The sequence below is a fragment of the Diadema antillarum genome, unplaced genomic scaffold, assembly GCF_040938485.1.
Source record: "Diadema antillarum isolate AM-2024a unplaced genomic scaffold, OU_Dant_1.0 scf00000128, whole genome shotgun sequence".
NCBI classification, from domain to species: Eukaryota; Metazoa; Echinodermata; class Echinoidea; order Diadematoida; family Diadematidae; genus Diadema; species Diadema antillarum.
In genome coordinates, this window is record NW_027271017.1 from 4,551,806 (window position 1) to 4,576,367 (window position 24,562).

General features: G+C 38.8%; 1 protein-coding gene across 1 annotated transcript in view; it reads left to right on the forward strand.

Moving 5' to 3' along the window:
• LOC139720496 (rho guanine nucleotide exchange factor 11-like) overlaps positions 1–24,562 on the forward strand; it is a 219,763-nt gene that overhangs the window by 177,469 nt on the left and 17,732 nt on the right. The window contains exons 18-27 of the mRNA XM_071631850.1: positions 529–571; positions 1,898–2,135; positions 2,826–2,994; positions 4,050–4,161; positions 5,306–5,401; positions 6,788–6,847; positions 11,648–11,674; positions 15,160–15,353; positions 18,877–18,917; positions 21,525–21,560. Of these exons, the coding sequence (XP_071487951.1) occupies positions 529–571; positions 1,898–2,135; positions 2,826–2,994; positions 4,050–4,161; positions 5,306–5,401; positions 6,788–6,847; positions 11,648–11,674; positions 15,160–15,353; positions 18,877–18,917; positions 21,525–21,560 (1,016 nt within the window). The remainder of the gene's footprint in view (positions 1–528; positions 572–1,897; positions 2,136–2,825; positions 2,995–4,049; positions 4,162–5,305; positions 5,402–6,787; positions 6,848–11,647; positions 11,675–15,159; positions 15,354–18,876; positions 18,918–21,524; positions 21,561–24,562) is intronic.

Genomic DNA, 24,562 nt, shown 5'->3' on the forward strand with positions numbered 1-24,562 from the left:
CTCTTGTTTTACTAGAGATAAAGTTGTTTGGCAATAAAGTGATGCATTTGTTTTTACTGCATATGAACATAACCAATTAGTGGAGTTAGATTGTAATGTACTTTTTATTTGTATGGCCCAAAAATCAGCAAAACATGATTTTAAAAAAATAAAAGAAATGTCTGTGCAAAGAATTTGTATTTTGGATAACAAGTAAGGCATACTACTAGTTGTCATTGGTGGAAATATGCCAGGTGTAAGTTATTTACCAGAAGAGTGTTGCACTGTCCAAGCTGCAGAGTCCACAAGTGTATGTATGTACTTGTTTGGTCTTTGGATCCCACTGACTTTGAACTGTAAATTTAGGCAGCCCTGGACTGCAATATGCTAATGTAATTCTGATATACAGTATGCTTGTGTTTACTCTCTTGCATTTGGTTGGTTCTATACATCTTCTGACATGCAGTTACCAAATTTTTACCACAATATTGCCACCAAATCAACACCATATTACCACCATTTCACTTTTTTTCTCTCTCTCTATTACAGCCACTTCGTATTCAAGTATCGGACAATGTTGTGGCTAGTGTGGGTAAGAAACAACTTAACATACACATAGTGCTTCGTAGTTTATCAAGTCGCAATCACTACATATTTGAAGTCTGCTGTATTAACCCATTGAGCCCTGGAGTGATATTGTTGCAGAAGTTGTTATCATGTCCTCGTATCAAATTGGCAACACTGAATTTTACTTTGATATCCCATTTTCAAAAAGAGATTCTATTGAACTGCATTAATTAAATCTGCAAGAGATTAGAAAAGAAATTGCCTTTTTTGAGACCAACACTAATCTCATATTTTTGTTATGTTGCCAATTTAGGGATCTCTGATATTATTATTTATTACCTTTTTTTTCAGCATTTGCAAGACAATACAAACTAGAAAAGCACTCTGAGAGCGCAGACCTCCGCCAAGCATGCAAATCATTTTCACCACTGATCTTGTTCTTCCGTAGAGATTTCCACCCATACGTACTTATAGCATTGTGTGCTGAAAGTTGCCAGATTTCCCAATATAGAAGCCTTTGTTACGTCATAAACACTCAGCTGCACGGCGCGCTCACCCCAGCAGAAACTAGAGCACGCACTTTAGTGCGCGCAGGCAAACTTCAAATGCGCGCAGGCAAACCTCAAATGCACGCAGCCTGAACTCCCAAGTTCATTGACCCTACCTGCCAAAATGTCAAAAATTCTTCATAAATTCCCCAAAAATTCTCAGATCACTACCAAAAGTTAATCGTTTGGTACTTGTGTCATTCTCAACCTTTCCTGCAAGTTTCATCCCAATCCGTTCACTACTTTTTGAGTAATTTTGCACACGGACAAACAAACAAGCCAACGGTAACGAAAACATAATCTCCTCCCTTGGCAGAGGTAATGATAACAGATAAACAAAACAAGCAAAATACGAGGCATACAAGATGTCACGCTTTCCCTGGTGCGCTTCCCTAAGTTGCCGGGTTGCAAAAAAGCAATCAAAATAACTTATTGATCTCTTATAGATTTAACAATTATCAGAAGTTTTTCATAATCCTGAATCCAGAATAAAGAAAGACTTATTAATACCACTTAGAGCTCAAATGCATGAGGAGTAAGCATTCAGGGAATGAAGAAGTGGTACTAGATGACGAAAAGGCTGTGACAGAAGGCTAAAACAGTTGTAACAAAATAATTGTTGTTAACAGAACAAAGGTTCAGGTCCCACAATCATTATCTGTGTGTATCTTTATACGTTGTATGTCTAACTTTGTCGGCCATAACGAAATTTCGGCATACGAAAGAAAACTGCTGGTCTGGTCTCGTGGGCTTTGTTCAAATGAGAGTCGCCTGTATTGCGTTTCGGTTTTCTCTGCCCCCAGAACGCACCATCAACAGTCAGATCAACAACGAGGAGGCAATGCGCTATGTCTTCCATCCCGCTCGCATGGACGCCAAGGAGGAGGTGGAGGATTTCCTGACCGAATTTCGCCGACAGAGGGCGCTGGGGCTTGGCTCGATCTTCGGCGACCAGCTGCTGACCAATGACGACATGGACCGCGCCCGCGAGCTGAAGATCGTCGAGTCGACGCTGCTGCCCCACCTGGAGCGGCTGACAACGTAAGCTCACGATAAGGGAGCGTTTCCGCGTTTGTTTGAATCGACCCAGTAGCCAATCGGATGCAGTTGAAAGATTGAAGGCCTTTTCAAAAAAAGAAATAACCTGATCTGAATCTAAACCTGCTGACGACTATTAAATTTTATTGGCTTACCACAGTCAAGGGCTGTAGTGAGCAATTGTGATGGTATTGCGTCCACTAATCGTTGTGTGTTTTTGCCAAACTGATCATCTGTTCTTCTCCTGTTAGAATTGATTGTCGGATTTTGCCATGTCACAACAGCAATCATCCTTGTTCACAGCAGATTTACACTGTACAAATGGTTCAGGGGGTCCTAGTAGGAAGGGGGGGGGGGCCTGGGGCAGGGCCCATAGGGCGGAAGAAAAAAATGAGTATGTTTTAAAGATCTCCAGTTTTGATAAAATCTCTGCCATTTTGTATGTTTGAAGTCATCTGATTTTACTTTGTTCGTGATGGTCAGAAAGACCAAATGTTGGAATTGCACATTGGGGAAGAGTTTAACTCGTTGAAGTTTTTTATCCTGAGTATACTTGGGCAGGTGTCTATGAGAAATGATTGTTAGATCAAAAGCTTGTCCTTTTTATTAAACAGGTTTGACAAGCCACTGTGTTTCACCTTTTAGCCCCATTTAAATCTTGCCCCCTGTTTTTTTCTACCGATCCGAACCCAGGCTTGAGGCGGAGAAGGAACCAAAGAACCAGGCCCTCGCCGCCGCCATCACGACCTTCATGAAGCAGGTTGGGGTCAAAGTTCAAAACAGTGCCTTAGAGAGAGCACCCAGCTTCATGAACAAGGACCGGAGGAACATGCTCTCCAAGTTCAACAGGCCGAGCAAAAAGGTTCGTCTTCGCGACACGCGGCAAATTCTCGTGAAAGTTTGTGAGAAAGACATGAAGAAAGAATTGGTATATTCGGCTCAGCCTTTCGGGGTGTCTTTGCGTATGATGTAATTGCCCCGTCACTGTACAGGCATGCTATCCTGGAAACATTAAACTGCACATTACTTGAATATGAGACCATTCTGAAGCAAATAATTTTCACACAATAGATATATAATGTACTCTTAAATGAATCCCACAAGGATTGGAGCAATCATCCCCCAGCATTCCCACTGATTCCCACTGATCAGTTACGAGCCATCCCCTTTAAACTGGCTGAAGGAAGATGAGTGAAATGAATGTGCTTTAGTAGCCATGAATCAGTGTTTCAAATAACCATAAATCACGTTTTATCCACAATGACTGAGGGCAGTTTGTTAAATCTGTTGCAATGAAAAACAGCGTGAAACAAGAATCATTAATGTGAATAAAAATCAGCTCCATGTTCTGACCTGTCTGTGGTATATTTATGTTCAGCTGGAATACACATGAAACAGCCACAATTCACCTGTGATAGCCCCTGAAAGTACATACAAGTTTCGATAGATCAGGTCATATCTCTGTAACAATTTGGCACTTGTGCTCTGCGCGTTCAAGTTCAGCTCCGTAAGCGCCGGTACTGATCTGTGCACATTCTAGCCATACGCATACGTTTTATGAATAATACTGAGATTCCATGTCGATCAGTTAGCGAGGTAACGATCGATGTACACGCACGTATGCACATGTGTGTATATCGTTGTTGTTGGTAAAAGATATTGATAGTGTGATCGTTCGATTGAAAGAATCAGGTGATCGACTATTTATTTCAAGTTTTTTTTGTTTGTGTATGCTCTCTAAAATTTACATTTAAACCCCACTGAGTAAAAATCGAAGTGACAAAAGATTCTTATATTTTGCAGAGGGCATGACTCAAGTATATTCTGCAAATATAGCAAACATAATACTCATGGTATTGGTACACTTTTAACATCTCATCTTATTTTTTATTTTTCCCCCTCTGTGGTACCGTGCAGCACAACATGAAGGGCCATCAATTTGTGGAGATCCAGTGCTTGAACACCACGTTCTGTCAGCAGTGCAATGGTCCTCTCTGGGGCATTGGTTACCAGGGATACCAGTGTACCAGTGAGTAATGGTTCCTCCTCGCCCTGCGGCTGCAAAATACCGTATACGCCATGTATTTCGCGAGTCTAAATTTTCGAGAATCGGGAATTCCGACAATTTTGCGAGTGGTTAAATTCGCGATTGTGGAGTCCTGTACTGCATGGAGAAGTGTACATGCGTACGTCACATTCACATCGGGATCAGAGTCAATATTTTCGCGTGTCTTTAATTTCGCGAATAGCACCTGACTTGCGAAAATAAAACCCTCGCAAAATATTTGGCGTATACAGTAACGTGTCATGTCTGTTTTCGTCGCCTTCTGGGACATCCAAGATTTTTTATTTTACAGTTATGAAGTGTTAGATTTCCCCCTCCGCCAGTTCCTGTCCTGTTAATTGAATCATTTTCAAAGATGACGATTTTTCCAAGTTGTAGAGAACATTCTTCCTCCATCTACGGTCAAGTTATGTAATGATACATTTTGTACATGGTGGTTGTTTTTTGATGTATTAAAGATTTTATGGAGATACATGGTTTTGCCAGCTTACTCTGCCCGGTATATTTTGCGTAATTGGGGCAAAACAGTGTATGTTGTTATGTGCTTACATTGTACATTGTACATGCAGCTGTGCTGTAGTTTGGCAAAAAAAAAAACATGTCATTAAACAAGCACCACACATCTGCAATGGGAATTGGCAAAACAATGTACAATGTAAAGTCAGCATATGTTGTTTTGCCAAATCACTTGGATAAAAATGAGAATGTTAATGAAATTAAGATTGACTGTTTTCAGAATTAAGATCAATTGCAAAGCGAAAATGTTGGCAGATTTGACAAAGGTAAAGCTCTAAGGTTACTGAACTTTAGTTAAAGGGAAAATATCCCCATAAGACAACATGTATGTGGATGCAGTGGTGAAGTTTCCCCTGTTCAGGGGATTTCTACTGTGATGAAGTCCCATGGACCAGCAGATTCCTTTCTTTCGTCATGTTGAAATTTCATTAAAGCCAATCAATCGAGTGTAAAGATAATACAGATAATGAGTCTTGGATGTGAAATTTTATTTCACTGTAAGGAGAGTTCAGTTCTAATCATGTTTGTTTTGGTACAGGAATGTACTGTATTTTGCGATGACTGCACATCATTTTTTTTTTTTTTTTTTCAGACTGCGAGTTCACCGTCCACAGGACTGGTCTCTGCCTGGAGCAGATCACGAGGGAGTGCTCCAAGAAGAAAAGCAAGAAGCCGCGAGGTGTCACAAGTGAGTTCAATGGTCAAATGGCCACAGGAAATGAGAGTAAATGTCATAGATCAGTTCAGTTCAGTTCAGTTTATTCAAACCAAATGTAACAAAATCAAACATAATAAAAGTACAAGACATAACTGCAAAATTTCAGAATGATAGGTTTGGGACCCCAGTGAAGCACAGCTTGTGGTCGGGGCCCCTTTACACAATACTCTACAGTATATGGCAAGGTGTAACATATTTACATGGAATATAACATAATTATGTACAAATTATACAGCATAATAAATGTAGACAAGTACACGTATACCACCTCCCCCATGCACAACACAACACACACACTCACACACACACACGCATACACACATGCATGCACACTTCACACATGGCTACCTCATCTCATTTTCTACATTCATGTACTTAATTTCAATCTGTCGAAAAGTAAAATGGTAGAAAAATGGTAGAAGATTCATTGAAGTTGGACCTGACAAAAAGAAGTTATGGAATGTTAAAGTCTGTAATCTCCTTACAGGAATGATATTATTTCTCGACTTATCATCATTATTATCATTGCTATGAAATATTTTTATCTCTTGCTTTCAGTCTTATTCTTGAAAATACTGTTGTTGGTTATGTTATCATTTATATTATTATTTGTTGATTGTTATGACCTTAGCGTAAGAATGGTATGTCTTTTGAATACAATGTATGTTTCTTTAAAATGGTTGAAATAAAAATATGTTTAAGAATATGTGCATTAAGAAAAAACCCACAAACATTTGTTTGTTTCCCTAAGAAATAATGTTGTGAAGTTGCACGAAAATCTAAATTGTCTGGCTGTAATTGATACATGTGCTTTGAAAAGAGAGACTTTGATCGGTTACACACGAGAGAAAATTCGTAACTTGAATCATCATTGTAATGATGATTGCAATTCGTCTCTAGAATTATCGGACCTTACACACGCTCACTCGAAAACTGTGATTAGAATTCGAATTCTCGAGCTAAGGCGCTACGTAATCCTTGGTGACTTGTCAATCAAAACGTACGATCGAGTGCATGCATGCGGCACGCGTATTATCTACGGAAGTGCTTGAAAGGTCACGTAAGCTTCGCCCCTCAAAAGATGTTTTGGAGGTCAAGCATTACACACCCAAATTTCGCACCGTAATTTGAATGAAACTTCACTGGAATTCACCTCCGGACTAGAATTTGAATTCGTGATTATAATTTGCTTCCACACGTGCTAAAAATTCGTCATTAGAATTATTTTTCACTGGAATCATCATTCAAATGACGAATTTTTGACCGTGTGTAACCGCTTTAAAATCCACTGAAAAGATGATCAACACCATTCATTTTCAACCTGCTGTTTGTCTTGTGTTTGCGTCTCCTGTCCAGTTCCAATCAACCCAACACCACCAACCATCGTCCAAATGAAGTCCACAAATGAAGACCTTTGTAAGTATTTACTTGAAGATGTTGCCATGACAACAGTGAAGGAAATTCCAGTGATATGTCATAGAAATTCCTGTGATATGTGATAATTTGTTTTCATTGTACTTTCTAATCCAGCACACCCGTGATCTTTAAGTATATCGAGAAAAACATTGGTGAACACTTCACTTTCTTCTTCCTTTTTTGGGGGTGGGGGGGGGGATGAGATGGGGTTATATTGGAAGGATGGGGTAGGTGATTTCTTTGGGAAGATTGATTCGTGTATCTTTAGCTGGTGCTTCAGCGTCTTCTGAGGGCAGAGCCAGAAGGGCGCTATCGCAGCACAAGGGTCGCATGTATCCAATGACTGACCGTTTGGGAAATCGAGAGAATGAAGCAGTACGAGCAGACGAGAGCATATGGATGACAAAGAAAGCGGAGGAAGAGAAATGGATTGACAGATGGAAAGACAGAGTGAGAAGAGAAACAGAAATAAGGTTTTATAATAGAGGGATGAAGTATAGAGAAGAGAGAGAGAGAGAGAGTGAAGGTTTGAGAAAGATAAGCTGAGAGATGTCTTCTATTTACAGAATGATGAATGTGCTTCTTTGAGTGTTTTTATTTTTAACGAACAGAAAATGCCTATCGTTCTTTCATGACACATTTTTCTGAGATTTTGTCTCTAGTCCTTTAGTCCTTGTTTAGAAACAAAATGTGGTAAAATGCTGTTGTACGAAGAAAGCAGCATCGCTGTTTCAGCTAGTGGTAAGTTGTGGTTGGTTTCACTTCTGTCCCCCCCCCCCCCCCCTTGAAAAAAAAGCTACCAGACATATCCATTTATATTTAGTGTTTGGATTATAGGCACAAAAACCTGTTTGTCGATCACACAACTGTTCCCATATTTTTCAGCTCTAAGCTGTCTCGCTTTCTGACAAAAATTTAACAATACTGCCAGCATAAATCTTCATATTTCCATCATCAAGTATAAAGGTATTATTTAGGCCAGACATGTGCAATTTTGATCCATATGTTGGATTAAAACATTACTATGCCAGAACAGCAAGAAAGAGACAAAACTGTAATCCAGCTATATTTCCCATTTGTGTTACTCTTTGCATTCACTATGTTTACATGGATTTGTTAATGTGTGGAGAAATTATAGAATATATGTCAATCAATTCTTCTCACATATAACTGTAAAATGGAATTTGTAATTTACAACTCTCCCCCCCCCCCATACACACAATTTGTTTTGAAAACTTGAGTGTTTTTCCAATCAACCTGTCACAGAGATAATAGTGAGCAGTGGAGATTGCTGATGTTGTTTGTGTGAGAAATGGTTAGAGCGCCACCTGGTGTTGAGATGCATACATGTATGAGGGCATAATGATGCCATGTTTGACTGCCAGCCGCTCAGCTGCCAGCAAGAAGTGTGTGGCCAATTTGTATTGATTACACTTCTCTGAATTTGCAGGCTGTTTCCTCCCCCCCCCCCCTTCCCCTTACCAAAGGCACATCTAGTCACAGAGGTTTGAGTTTGTGTGGGTTACAGAAAGCCCAAAGAGTTAATAATACAATGTAGCAATGAATTGATGATATTGACATAATAATGATAATGATGATTATTTGGTAATACTGATAATGCCAATGATAAGGATGAGAATCGTAGTAATGATGATTGTAATGAACAAATTAATGATCATGGTAGCTATTACAATGACAGTGATAATGATAGCACAAATTATAATAGTTTATGATGAAAATGATACTGAAAATAATGATGATAATGACATCGATGATAGTGATGATCATATACTTTTTTTAAGAGAGCACAAAGTATGATTGTGTAATGACATGAATAATTCATATTTCTTAAATTTAGAAATCATACCAATCTAATCATTGGAAGAGCAGTGCTTGGGACCAAATAGTTATGAATATCTTATCAAAAAGAGTGCATTTTAGATTTGACTCCAAATTGTCAAATGATGTTTAATTTTTTAATTTGAAGAGAGCGTATCATTGTATGATTTTGTCGTGTGTGTGTGTGTGTGTGTGTGTTTGTGTGTCTTTCTGTTTGTTTGTGTGTGTGCCTGTCTATTTGTCTGTCTGTTTGATATGCGTGCTAGACGTAGTATGCAAAGTTGTGATGTTGTGGTGGTGGCGAGTTTTGAGGTTTGCTGGCAACATGTGTGCTATTAATCATGCTGATAAAGATGGGGGAGGGGAGGGGGGTAGAGGTTAATACAGCTATCCTGAATTTCTGCTGAATTTAAGGCAGTGGCTAAGAAAGAAGACTATAACTAGCAGATACTTGCCTGAAAGACATTGTTTTTAATGTGCTGTATTCTACCAGGCCTTGTGACAAGTGCCAATCACACTGTCTACCGCGTGGCCACTGCCCGTGACTGTTTTCTGGGAGGTGGCATTTGATATGGGCATTTTGTATCAAATGCATTGTGGCGTGTTGTCTTAATGAACGAAAGGAGCAGGCGTATTCCACTCCGGGTCGCTTTGCCTGCACATGCAGGTACATGTACATACATTCACGCAGCAGCAACGTGCCACAGTGGGGTGGGGGAATGGCATGGGGGGGGGGGGGTGGTTGACTGCGAGAGATTACAGAGAGAAGAAAAGAGCAAAGGAAGGAGAGAAAGAAGGAAAAGAGAGATGGAAACTCGAGTCGATCGATAGCGAGAGATGGGAAAGACGAGTGGAGAGAGACGGATGGATTTCACCAGTTCGGAAAGACGCGGAAGTTCAGAGTCCGCCGCAGAAGCAGTTGCGAAGATGCATCTTTGAGTCGTGCAGACATGATTTCCGGCTGTTGTTCAAGGAAAACAGTGAAAGTGGCCATGTCATTTTTTTTTTCCATGTAAGCAAAAGATGACAGATAGTTGGAAAATGTTAATGATTAGGGCCAGTGTTGGGACTGAACATAGAGAAAAGAAGTTGAGCTGCCGTGAAAGATATGACAGCCATCTCATATATACAATACATCCTATAGCAGTGAATAAAGATTTGAGATTAGCCAAACATGGAGTTTTGAAACTTAACTTGATTAGAATAAAAAAGAAATGCCCCCCCAAAAAAACCAAACAAACAAACAAAACAAAACAAAAGCAAGATAGGAATATGAAAAGGACTTTGGGAGAGATTGAGGAAAAGATACAGAAAATTTGCAACTGCCTGCCACCAAAACATCAAATATCCTTCAATTCTGAGTAATCAGATGAATCCTGAAATATTTTGTCAATTCTATTCCTGCGTCATCGGAATAAGTAAGCGCTTGGTTGAACAACGCATGGTGTCACCAACAAGTCCATCTCTTTCCTTTATTGTACAATAGATGTAGGATATTGTTCTTGTGGGAAGAAGTTACGAACATCTCTTTTCAACAACTCTCGGTGACTCTGTGGCGGGCAGTCGGTCAGTAGTCGAGATGACAAGACAGAAATATGACGGAGTGATAGAGTGAGAGAACGAAATTGAATGAAGACTGGACAGATGGAGAGATAGAAAGAAGAAAAGAATTGGTCAGGGACATAAAGGAGTAAAAGAGGAAAAGAGATATCAGAGGAAGAAGATAGAAAGAGAGAAAGAGAGAGAGAGAGAGAGAGCGAGCGGACTTGCTCAAATGTGCATGTAGATCTGAAAGTGAGAGTACCATTAACTTTTCGCTGGCTCTCTTTACGTTACACGAGCATCCTTGTGTGCCCGGCCTACCACAATGCACACTCGACACTTACATCTCAGCTCCCAGATGTCATTACATGTGTCAAAAATACGAGCCATATGTCGGAGCGGGGTCATAATAACCAGGAAATTGAGACGGGATTAGCGTTATTGACGGCCGACACTTGTGGAATTCAGAAGCAAAACATTTCATGGTGGCATTGCATTGTGCTATCTTGTTGTTTGGATTCATTGGAATTTTTAAATTGTCTTTTGTTTTTGTATGGTTTATTCTCTTAATTGGAAGCAAAGCAGAGAATTAAATTTTGAGTTGATCCAACAACATCGTTAGGTGTAGTGTGAACTTCGAAGGTAACAACAACAGAGTGGACATCTAATGGCGGAAAAGAGAAATCCCCTACATGTTTTGTGGGTGGTCATTTCAAATCATCAGATTGTTTTCGTGGGAATTACTCTCTCTTTGCTGTTCTGATGTCTCTCTTTTGCGCTGTGAGGAGCCAAGATTTCACACGGACAATAATGTTTGGATTTGTCGCTGCAGTGTGATGGGTTTGTGTGTGTCATGGACATTGCCAGCCTACACATAAATTGGGAAGAATTTTGCAAGGAACCTGCCGTTTATGTTCCAACTTCTATTTCCTTTTTTGTCTGTGAGCGTTCGTTTGATTTTGTCACGGACATGAGCATCAGCCTTGGCAATAGTGTTTAACATTTGACTCATGTCCTTGCAAGTGTTGCAAAGGGTATTCAAAGTTTGACAGCGTTTGTGGGGATGATTGGATTCGACAGTCAAGCCGTGGATACCATTGGTGCACACATCCCAATGGATGATCTGTCGCCGAGGAACAGAGATTGTTAGAATTGTCTGGAGAAAACTGTAAATTCTCGACCGAGGGGCGTAAAAAAAGGAAAAGGGGATTGAGACACCCCTCCCCCTTGGGCGCCTATAGCATGGTGAAAAATTCGGTCGGGGAATTCAACCCTTAGGGCTGCACAGTATCTGACGTCACATCAGATTGGGAGGGTTTTGTACTTTTTATCTGTTTCTCTTGTCCTGCGTTGCCAATTTGACGATAATGATGCACCGATTTTCTCCCCGCCTGATTCGGCACTCCATCATCAACTCAGCTCATTTGAAGCAAGAGGCGAATAATGGTAGGAACCGCCAGTTTTACAACTTTCCCCATATTTAAATCGCGATAATGCACTTATTTTACCCGCCATGCATGCTACTTTTCTTTGCATCGCATAGTTGAGCCGTGTATCAAGGTAATCCCTATTTTGTTTTCCTGTTATCGAGCTGCAGTACAGTAACATTTTCTTTTGATTTTCTGCATGTATTTTAATGATTTCTAAACAGCTGTATGAGATTAGCCAGTTACATGTATGTTCATTATGGTATATCTCACACATGTACTTACATTGATGCACCTATTGGAAGATACTGAGAATGGATTCTTTCATTTTGTATTCAGCCATGTAGCATATCATAAACTATTAAACTGTCAATATCTACATCTCACTGTCATATATTATAGAACTTAACACTACTTTCACAATGACAACTGTTACATATTAAAGATCTAGTCTCTTTTCAGACCCTCTTCACTTTTAGTTTCATATTGCAGATTTTTAAATCTTTCTGCAAAGTGTTGACTGGGAACATTTTAGTATGTCATTGGAAAGTGAGAAAAGAGAACAACCATAACAAAAGTTAACAAATAAGTACAAATTTCTTGATTTCTCTGATAATCCCCACCCCCCCCCCCAAAAAAAAAAGAGAGGAAAGACGAGAAACAGACAGTAATTCTTTACGTGCAACTGATGAATGCGTTTTTCAGTTATTTTTGACTTTGCATGGCATGCACTTACGTTTTGGTGCTTTAAGATTATTTTCGTTTCGCATCAAGGCTGATGAATGACAATTGAGAATGCATTTTGCGTTCAAACTTACGTTGTGCATATTATACTTATTATGTTGTCATGACTGAAATATGATTTTGATAAATTGATTTAACCTGTGCATTAGCCACACTGTTTTTTCTGCACTGTCAGTACACAGCAGCAAAAGTTTTGCCAATGAAATGAAAGTGTATGTCTACAAAGTGTATGTCTCCAATAGTATGTTTTGGTAGCAGTAGTGCAAAAGATGAAAATTCAAAAGATGAAATTCTGGAATATGTTTGCCGGTATATCAAACGATATCGCTAAATTTGAGAGGCCCAGAGTAAGTAATAAGTCCCTTTCCACTTGCCATCAATCTCCTGAATGCTGCTTGGCAGGATAGCTCTCAACTGCTGTATAACTATTACTGAACTAACACTATAACTATCTCTGAATGTAATGAAAACGAGACCTTCTGATGTAATTGTAGTCGTCTTAAGTACCAACATTTTATAGTTCTCATTTTTCCTTTTTTCTTTTTCATTATTGAACAACTTTCACAAAAACTTAAGGTGTGGTTAATGCACTGGTATGCCAGTGACTTTGTTGATGTTTTATGGCTGGTGTTTTTTGTTGACAAATTGTTAACATTGACTCTGTATCGTACGGAAACTGAAGGACAAGACAAATCAAAACAAAACAAGCAAATCAGTTAATTTTTTATTTTATAGTTTGTAAGTGACAAATGTTTGACTAATTTCGAGGAAATTCACCTTTTGGTTTATTTAAGGGGGGTTTATCATCTTCAAATACATTTGAAGTTTAAGAGTAATGACTTCCCTGGTTTGATTCATGTTTGTAATTCTCACACTATTTCTACAAAGATCATAACTTTACTAACTACTTGAGAAGTGTAGATAGATTTATCTCTCACTTCCCCTCTCCCACATCTACATTTAATCTCCTGTTATTTCATTCTGACGATGTGTGTGACAAGGTCCCCCTTTTTAAAATCAGTCCTAGCTATGGATAAAAGGGCAGTCCCTCCCATGAGTGAGAAGTAATATATAGATAAATTCTTTTTAAAAAACCTACGCAATGTGTACTGAAATGTTTTTTTTGCAACGAAGAAAAAGAAGGAGAAGAAATTGTCAAGTGCAGAAATGAGAGGAGGGCTGCTAATTAAACAAGTCTCTATCATTCTGCCTGAATCTCCCTGTGAAAGTGGGCTAAAATTTTGTTAAGCCTTGACAGAAGACCTTGGAATCTCCCTGATTTAGATATTGATTGTTGTGTCTTGTTGGGATGCATGTAATAAACAAGTTTCTCCCCAATAGCTATTCAAATTAATCCCCTGACTTTCTTGTGTGAAAGTTTGGCAACCCTTAGAGTTTGTGCCGACACATTGTACATTGAAATGGATGGACACACTCTGAAACGGAAGTTTTCTGATGGAAATGTTTGTGATTGTTGTTGACGAGGATTGAAGCCGACCGACTATGACGTAATACATAGGGTGCAATTGAGTACTGAACCGTGTTACTGGGATGCAATGTTTATTGCCACGGCCTGCACAGAGATAAAAACAACACACCAAATGCAAGCAAAAAATATAAAAAGTGCTGGTACACACTAATCAGGGATTACTGCCTGCGAGTGCAAGTCAAGCCCTGTGTCCCTGTGTGTTGGTTTTGTGAGCTTTTGATTGAATGTGAAACAACAAAATGATGCAGACTCCACTGATTCATTTATACCAGATAGACTGAGATATTGTCATAATATACAATCTATGTGGACTAAATTATGCAGTGCTGTCAGTACTGGCCATGGATGCAAATTAGATGAGGCGGTGATGATGTCATGACTGTCCAAGTCTCCCATTGGCCAACAGGCAAATCTGCAATCTGCAGTTAATATGATTTGCATAGTAAAAGACATTAAAATGCATCCGCCCCTAAACTGAGCATGATTTGCAAGGTTCCATGCTACTAATATGAATAAGAAAAGACTTTGGAATGCAACTTTTTTTATAGACTGAGCACGTCGTGCACGTTTCTATACAATGTCATTTGTTAGTCATATTAGCAACATGGTCAACTTTAAGGGGAAAATGCAATCCAATGTCTTTTGTAAATCATATCATTATGATGATTGGCAGATGATGCCAATGACAGAATCTTGCTTTTGAAGCTTTTTTTGTTGGCGAATCCAAGTGATTTGAAGAAAGTTAGCAGAAAGATTTCTAAAAATATATGCCACATATCATGGTATTTAGATATTCTTTTGCCAACTTCAATAAATCTTTGTGTCCCAGCAAGAGGGTATAAAATCTCCTTGATATGGAGAGATTTAATTTATTGAGATGCATGTAACGCTCAAGTGTCTTTGTGATTGCTCTTTGGAATCTCTCCAGTTTAGTTGTGTGAATGTTTGGCAGCCCCATGGTAAAGAAAAAAGGGATAGTGTATTGGAGGCTAGAAATTGAGAAATTTGGTTTGGCATGAATATTGAAGTTAGGTAGATGTAATAGTTCAAAAGCAATACGTAGAATGAAAGAAATCAAAGAAAAATCATATGTACGTGTACGTGCTGGTGCATGTACTTAGAAGAGAATATGATTATGGGAAGTATATTACCACAATGTTGAATGTATGTACACTTCTGTACATAGTCAGACCTGTCTATAGAGATCAATAGACAGGTGAAGGCAACCGCTGTTTTGACCGTGTATTTGCGAAAATTCCGCCCACTTCCAGCTCAACTCCCCCAGGGCCAGGTTGTCCGGATGGTGGACCGCTTCGACCCGACGGACCCCTCCAGGACCAAGCAGCCCGAGGGCCTGGTTTCGCCCCTTCCGCCGGACACGGGCCCGCCCAGCGCCGAGCCCCGCCCCCCGGAGACGGAGAGCAAGCGAATCAAGGTGCACCGAACGGGAAGCCTCAAGTCGAAGGTGGGTCGCGAAAGTCGGCGGAAGATGCTTTTTCCACGTCGTACAAAACGGGCCAAACTTTACCATGGGTGTTTACAGTATGTATTGATTTGTTTATTTGTCATGTGTAAGAAACAGGATTACTCCATCAGTGGTTGTACACTGTTTTTCTTGGGGACCCTGTATCACAATATAACATCGCAATAACATGAATAGGAAATACAAAATTCAGCATAGCTGTTTCATTCATGCATTAAATTAATCCTCTTTTTAAACAGGGTAACTCTGTCGGTGATTTTGCACTGTTTTTTTCTTGAGGTCCTTGTAGCACAATTTTACAAAGTCTGCAAAATGAAAATGAAGTATTAATAACACATCACATACGTGTAGCTTGCATTTGGAAGTGTTCACTTTAATATGCTCTTTATTCAGTAGGTGTACACTCTTTCCCTGTCAAGATTTTTTTTTTTTTTTGGGGGGGGGGGGGGGGGGAATTTTCGCTGCAGAAATTTTCATCTCTTCATCAAATTTGCAACCCTGATCATTTATGGTATATCCTTCGTTGGACAGAAACTAGATGGAATAGATGAAATTCCTTAAATCTCAACAAGATCCGAAAGAAATCTGCGATCAAAGTTGCCAATTTGAGATAAGAGAGAAACAGAAACCCTAGCCCTCTAAAATGTGTTGCCAATTTTAGAATCTTTAAAAAAATTCAGCGATGAAAATACTTTTGTCAAAAATTCTGCACATGAAACAATTATGTAATAATGATCAACAAAGGACTTGAATGAGATTGTTTGGATTTATTTTTTTTTTTATGCCTCCGCCACGAAGCGGTGCCGGAGGCATTATGTTTTCGGGTTGTCCGTCCGTCCGTCCTTCCGTCCGTCCGTAATGAATTTTGTGGACAGGGTAACTACCAAAACCTTTTGAGGTATCCTAATGACACTTGGCATGTATGTGTATTAGGGGGTGAAGTTGTGCCTATCAACTTTTGGGTGCACATGCTCAAGGTCAAAGGTCAAAAGGTCAAGGTCAAATGCTTAACATTTTACCATTTCCCCCATATCTATGCAATGCCTGAAGATATTTTCTTGAAACTTAGTGTATACATGTACTACCCAATTAAAATTCTCTGGTGAAAGTTTGGGGTCATGAGGTCAAAAGGTCAAAGGTCAAAAGGTCAAGTGAAATTTTAAATTTTCACCTTTTTCTCTGTATCTTGGAAATTGTTCAAGGTATCTTCATGGAACATAGTATATATATATATATGCATCTACTGACTGGCAGTGGTTATCTAGGGAATTTAGGGTTCATGGGGTCAAAGGTCAGGGGTCAAAGGTCAAGGGCAATACTTCAAAATTTTACTATTTTCCTTATATTTATGCAATGCCAGCAGGACTTTTTTTTTTTTTTTTAACTTGATGTATGCATGTATAACCCAATAGAGATTCTCTGGGATTTTTTTTTTGCCAAGAAGGTCAAAGGTCAAAAGGTCAAAGATCAAGTGAAAGTGCTGAACTTAATTCTTTCTCCATATCTCGGAAGTGGCTCAAGTTATCTTGAAACTTAGAACATGCTGAATTTATGTATGTTCTGCCTGACAGTGATTCTCTTATAAATCAAAGGCCAGATGAAAATGATAACAATTTACTGTTCAATACAGAAATTGCACTTTTTCTCCATACCTTGAAAATTACTCAGTGCATAAACTTATGAAATGGTCAAAGTCAAGTTAAAGTTCTTAAATCCCCAAATACATGCTCTCCTATTTATCCAATTAAACATAGGTCAAGGAAGGTAAACATTCAGTACATTTGTGACAAACATGTCATTTTAATATTTTGCCAATTTTGTGAAAATGTAATCACACATTGTCCACATGTACTATAGACCTATTAGGAGAATCATGCATTATGGCGGAGGCATACCAGTCGCCATAGCGACATTTCTAGTTTCTATCTACTTTTTCATACACTGAAAAAGAATGATAAAAGATGTTAAAAGAAAAAGATGAAGCACCTATCCGTAAAATATTTTGTTAGAGGACGCATCCAAATGAGGACCAAGTGTGTATTAAATGCACTTAGTGATTTTGGAAAGAAATATTGGGGGGGGGGGGGAGTCTTTTGTGGGTCCGCTAGTATGGGGAGAAAATCATCTGTCAGTCCTTGGCGGGATATCCTCATCAAACCTTTTTCCTGCCCCATCCTCTCCCAGCAACCGTCTTCACTCGCGGTTGCTACGGCAACGGAGACAAATAGGAGACAACACACGACCAGCGTGCATTGTGGGTGAGAGAGTTCATTAGCAGAGATCTTTTTTTTTTCTCCCCCTCCCCCTCCCCTTCCTTCTCCCCCTCCCCTTCCTACATTCATCCAGTGACGTCCTCTCGATTCACTTTCAAGCAAAGTTCCAGGTTTCAGACCAGGTTTTAAAAACAAGATTGGAGGGGACAAGCGTTATCGTCGTCATTGCCGCCACTCTTTCAAAAGTTTAGTCTGAAGACAAACTTAGAATAAATGCCATGTCTTTCTTAACAAAAAACAAAAACCGGCAAACATCTGTATGCAGAATATTGCATAAACCGTGTTCTAAAACACCCAAGTATAGCTGGGTCTGATATATTTGTGGCAGTCATGCAGTCAAGAACATCAGGATTGAAATGCCGAAATATTTTGTCATTTCATTAGGATATTATTTCTTTGTCCTGCCTAAATGAAATTCTTGATGACCATTGGTCCTTCAGGTCTTTGCAGTTACATGTAGGCTTGACTGATTGACTGATTTTGTCTTTAAGGTGAAAGTCCTCTTGTGTTTCTAGCCTCTCCCAGTTGTCGCCGTGGTTACAGCCTTAAAAGGAAAGGTTTTTTTGAGATGACCAAGTCCCTAGTGTCAGCTGTGATCAGCCCCATGTCTTAAAAAAAAAGAAAGAACAGGGGATTTTTGAGGCAGTGGAGGAGGGGTTTTGGGGAGGTATTTGTCCCACCCTGCCCCAGGTATGACCTCTGCCTTTAAATCGGCCCATCTCGACCATCTTGTGCAGCGTGATGGCTATCTCACGAGGCGTTATTTTGAGGGATGACGTCAAAATTTGTCTTCCCTAAATGTCAAGTTGGCCGCGGCGGTGGAGAGAGTGTTTGCTGTAAAAAAAAAAGGAAAAAAAACAACAACAACACACACACACACACAAGAAAAAAGGAGGGGGCACTGTTTTGCTGAGTGGTTGTGGAGGAGACATTAGGATTCAAACTTTTTGAGAGGAGCACACTCTGCTCTGAAACAAATCCCATCCACTGTCAAGAGTCGAACTTTCTGGAGCACAAATCAGGAGGGGCAACTGGCCGAACTGCAGGGTATCGATGCAAAGAGACGCACAGCTGACTCTGCCAGTGGCCAGGCTGGAATAAAATCCGAGAATGCAATCTCTGTTTGTCACCACGTGAATGAGGAGTGCATTGCTTTGTACTGGCAAGGGAATTGTGGATTAATTTGTGACTTTTCTCGCTTTGTTTCTCCCTCCTTCCTCCGAAAAATCCAGGGTGAGAGGAAACTGAAAACAGACAACAAGAGGTCAAGAAGGTGAGAAGAGATACATTTTATATCTTTGTATATCTACATTTTGTATCTGTTTATTAATCTATCTATCTATGCTCGTTTATATATCGTCGCTGGGCTGACAAGACCTTTTTGGTGAAAATGTCTTTCTTTTTGGTGAAAATTTTGGTGAAAATGTCTTTCTTTTAATTAATGGCCAGATAATCGGTTCAGTGATATCCTGTCCAAATCGTAGCTGTCTTACCCCCAAAATGAAGCCACCATGGCATGTCAAATGAAAGGCTATTCCATTTGATAAAGTGCCTTGGTTGCCATTTTTTTTTGGATCTCTTGAACATTTGGCATTGTGTAGATATGAGGTCTTGTCGCTCCAGCGACAATATGTTAATATATCGCAGTTGAGGCAATATAACCTTGCATATCAAAAACGTTAAATGTTCATTCAAGAGAGCAGAAAAACATGGCAGCCAAAGCACTGTATTTAAAATGGGATAGCCTTTCATTTGACATGCCATGGTGGCTTCATTTTTGGGGTAAGAAAGCTCAGATTTGGTCAGGACATCACATGACTATCTGACCATTAATCAAAAAGAGTCATTTTCGCCAAAATTTGAGATACAAGCTCTTGTCATCGCAGCAACAGTGTTTATGAAGAAATAGAATTAATTGTGAATGATGTCTCCCAGTACTATGCGACAGGTGCAGTCGACGTCAGCATAGGATCGATTGTCTGTCGTTCGTCACGGGTTCTGCCCCTCGTGTGTGTTCTCATTCTTTCACCCCATTGATATGTGTGCTGTGTACATGCAGTGCATCGTCTGTCGTTGCGTCACAAGTACATTTATTATTATTATTATTATTTTTATTTTTATTTTTTTTTGCGAGCCTGGTAGTCATTTGGTAACATCATCTCCGATTGTGTGAATGCAACAATATTAGCAGAACACATCAGTAAAAGTTTGGGGAAGATCGGACAATCTGTTCAAAAGTTATGCATTTTTAAAGTATATGCGCAGTCACTGGATGAGAAGACTACTAAAGTGTATGATGTCATATGCATACAACGATATAAAGAAAATTAAAAGAGAATTTCACAACATTTCCTTTTTTTAATAAAGTGCACATTTTTTCGATTTGTTACTGACATATGTTAAGGGTAATATTATTCCCCCTATCTTCTGAAAGGGAGAAGTCAAGTGTTCTTGTGTTATGCAAAAAAAAAGCGAAAATATGTTGAATTTTCTTTATTCTTTCTTTATATCGTTGTACGCGTGTGACATCACAAGCTAAAGTAATCTTCTCATCCAGTCTTGACTGAGCAGAAAATTCAAAAATGTGTAACTTTTGAACGGATTGTCCGATTTTCCTCAAACTCTCACTGATGTGTTCTACAAATATTGCTGTATTCACTAAACCCACATGACCATAAAGGTGAACTTGTCCTTAAACCCCTTTCTTACTCTTACCCTACAATCAATTTTTTTTTGCAGTTAATTGTAGCCCGGTTCAATCTTTTTTCATTCCCCAGATATTTTTTGTACTTTGCTTGTCAGCAGCTGGAAAGGAATGATGCATTTCTCTCGTTCAGAATGGCTTCTTCCATAGATAAAAGCGAACACCGGAAGCCTCTCGATATTTTATGTCCCAGTTTACAATGCACAAGTATGCCATGCACTTGTAGACAGATCAAGATTACCCCAAATGTTGAAGAAAGTTTTCTCAATGCTCGTGGCCTTTAAATTTCACATAGATATGTGTATAGTATGTTTTTTGACCATCCGAAAAAGTGATATTGCCGGATAAGCGAGATACGCTCCAGCATGATGCTTTTAAGCAACTTGTGTTTGAGGTATATGCACATGGCGTCGTTAATTTACTATTCACAGATGATTTACAACAGAAGTGTTCATGTACCTGATATTTTACATTTGTCAATAATGCAAATAATGTGGAAATGAAAAGGATATGATTTTGATTTTTGTTCATTACAGAAATGTCAGTATTTTGGTTGGTACAAATGTGCATTGTATATGACAGTGATCAACATTACACGTATGTCAAATTTTCTCATTTTCGATATATCCAAGAATCATTGTTTTGTACTAAGTTTTGCACGAAAAATTACAAGACAGTTTTGTAACAGTCCATTTCAAGATGATAGGGAGATCTGCAGAAGTGAAGGCCGGATAACCGCGGTCGGACTGTACTCGACTTTTGAACAATCAAAGTAGTGAAATTGGGTTGCTAGGGTTTTGCCTACAGAGTAGAACAAGTCACATGTGTGTATTAGATATTTGTTGTTGGGTTTGTTTGTTTTTTTCTCCAAGACTAGGACATTGCAATAGTACCTTTGCCCAGATTGCAAGAAAATATGTGCGTGGTACTGCTTTAGAGCTGTACACGCATTGATATGGCACATTTTGGGTTAGAATAAAGCAGAAATGTCAGAAAAAAAAGAAACGAAAAAATATCTGCCTCCCTAGTGCCAAAGCTGTACTATGCGCAGTTGCCCAAAATATATACTAGATTTTTTTTTTTTTTTTTTTTTTTTTTTTTTTTTTTTTTAATGCAGCATAGATTTGGTATCAAGTTTTACCAAAATATTTCTTTCTTGTTTTATTTTTCTCATAGCATATATGATTTGCCCGCAAGGATGCAATATTCCATGTAAGCAGTTTTTATCTTATGTAGCCTGCCTAATCTGGAAAAAAAAAAATTTAAGATGATGAGCAGAATGAGTCGTCATTATCATTGCTTGTTAACCATGACCATTATCTTTCTGTTTTGATCTTTTTTGTTTGTTTGTCTTGTTATCATCCTGCTTTCATATTTCATTTGTTTTTCTTTTTCTTTTTTTTTACCTTAGTGTAAAGGAATCGGTATTCTGCATTGTTGTTTGTATAATTGTGTCTTTTTTAAGATTATTTGTATTTAAAGCAAGAATCTCTATAAGAGTAGAACATGACCCAGAAAAGTTCTAGCCCATAGATGTACATTGTACAACATAGCTAGAAGTCGCTCTCATATAACTTGCATGTACTGTAAAAGTGGTTTCTTTCGCAGTGGTTTTATTTTCGCGCTTTTCGCACTTTTGAGGTTGAACCGCGAATTTAAAATCACGCGAAAATGTTTTGAACCTGTTGCTTGCTGCAACTCTTTCATTACCGACCGCGAATTTAAACACACGCGAAAAAGTCAGCACCGATGGAAACCGCGAAAGTTTCTGTACGCGAAAGAAACCACTTATACAGTACCTGAAATTTCAAGCTTTCTCCCTTGGTATATATACATGTATACTTCCTCTTCTAGTTTTAAATCATAATACAATAATCTGTATATTCATTGCTAAACTTCAATCTTTTTTTTTCCTATCTGTATATATATATATATCCCCTCTTTCTCTCTTTTTTTTGTCCCTCTAGGACCTATCTCCAAACATTTTCAATTGACATCCTTATCAAATCTGTTAAAAAAAACCAAATAAACAAACAAACAAACATATATATATATTTTCTTTTTATTATTAAAATTCATGAAATTCTTCCGTCGAGATGTTTTCATTGCAAGTGATTGACAAATTGCCCTACTTCAACATAAATAAGCACTGAATTATTGATCAGTGTTTTAGTAGTAGCCATGATAAAAAATCATGGGCGTACATACTCCAGCAGGATTCGAACCTACGACCACCTGATCACCGGACAGGCGTCATCTCCACTAGACCACCAAGCCTTCGCCCGACAGCAAGTGTTGGTTCTAATCCTTATAGCATCCTGACGGAAAAATTTCATGAATTTGAATAATAAAAAAAAAGGCAGTACTCGCTGCATGCTATAAGGATTAGAACCAACACTTGCTGTCGGGCGAAAGCTCGGTGCTCGAATCCTGCTCAAGTATGAACGCCCATGATTTTTTAATATGGCTACTACTAAAACACTGATCAATTCAGTGCTTATTTACGTCGAAGTAGGGCAATTTGTCAATCAGTTGCAAAACAAACATATTGCTGTTTCGGCCAAGTTATTGGCAGTATGTATGTTGTGACTTTGGAATGAGAATAAAATGTATATGTTTGCAGTCAATGAAGATTAAGATCACATTATCAATGTGCCGAGAAAGGAAGCCATACCATACTTAAAGTGAATATTAAATAAAGCCCTATACCTGTAGTTGGTCTTTCCTTTTTCCATTTTTTTTTTTTTAGTTTGCTTGACCAAAAATAGCGTCAAACTAATTCCTGCAGAGCTGAGTTGTGGCCAGAGTTTAACAAACAAGTAGTAAATTTTCTGTATCGCCAATACCTCCAAGTGCGATGCGCAGAGCAGCGTTTTAAGATGCATTATGGGATAGCCCAGGTGACGAACTTGCCCCAGCTTTGGCTGCATGTGCATTCAGGCCATGTTACGTTTTTATCCAGGGTATTTTTTTTTTTGTTGTTGTTGAAGATTTCTTCGCTTTCCATCATGCGACCTGCACAGGGACTGTTCAACAGTATTCCCATGTTTAAAAAATCTGAGCTACAATGTTCGTAGTCCTCCGTAACTTTGAGAGTCATTGTTTTTTTTACAAGTTTGAAGCTGCACATACTAAAAAAAGAGAAAAAAAAGATCAGGCTTGAAAATTAATGTTAAAGTCACAATAAACATATCAGCACAGTGATATTTGGTCTTCAATGTCAAGTTCACATTGATATACATGTGGAATTGAGTGAATGCAGCAATATCACTAGAACACATCAGTGAAAGTTTGAGGAAAATTTGGACGATACGTTCAAAAGTTATGAATTTTTGAAGTATCTGCTCAGTCACTGCTGGATGAGAAGACTACTACGGGTCCATGATATCACTTGTGTAGAACAATATAAGGAAGAGAATTCTACACAAAAAAAAAAGAGGAAATTTCTTTTCATTTTAAAGTGCACTTGTACACACTCCCTCAACTTGTAGCTGATATATGCTAATGGCAATACCATTCCCTCTGCCTTCTAATAGAGGCAGTACAAGTGTTCTTTTATTATGTGAGAGAGGTAGAAATATGGTGAATTTCTTTAGATTTTCTTTACATGTATATCAATCTACAAGTGTATGCATGTGACATCACAAGCTGTAGTAGTCTTCACATTCAACAGTGAGTGGAGACCCTGAAACTTAAAAAATGCATAACTTTTGAACAGATTGTCTGATTTTCCTCAAACTTTCACTGATGTGTTCTACTGATACTGCTGCATTGTAGCTCAATCCTTTTGTATATTAAGGGAAACTTGTCCTTTAATTTTTTTTTTAATAACGGCAGCATAACTTTTCAAAACTTTTGAATGCCAGATTGTTATTGATCATACAATTTAGTCAGCAATATTTCTACATTATTTTCCCACAATGCTGAACAGTGTCTTTATTAAGTTTAACTGGTGGGGGGGGGGGGGGGGGCAGTTTACAGCGGTCTGACTAGATGCAGTTTGTCACTGAGGGAGGGGATACACAAACAAGTTTGCTGTAAACATTGTTTAGGTCCTTGAGAACGGCTGCCCGCTGCCAGCAAAAAATGTGCGCTATCGGGTTGCAGGTGAGACCCCCCTTCTTCAAAAGACAGCGGACACGGAAATGCTATCAATGAAAAGACCACAATTGGCTGTCAGCCATGTCAAATGCAAGCTTGTTATAACATGGCTG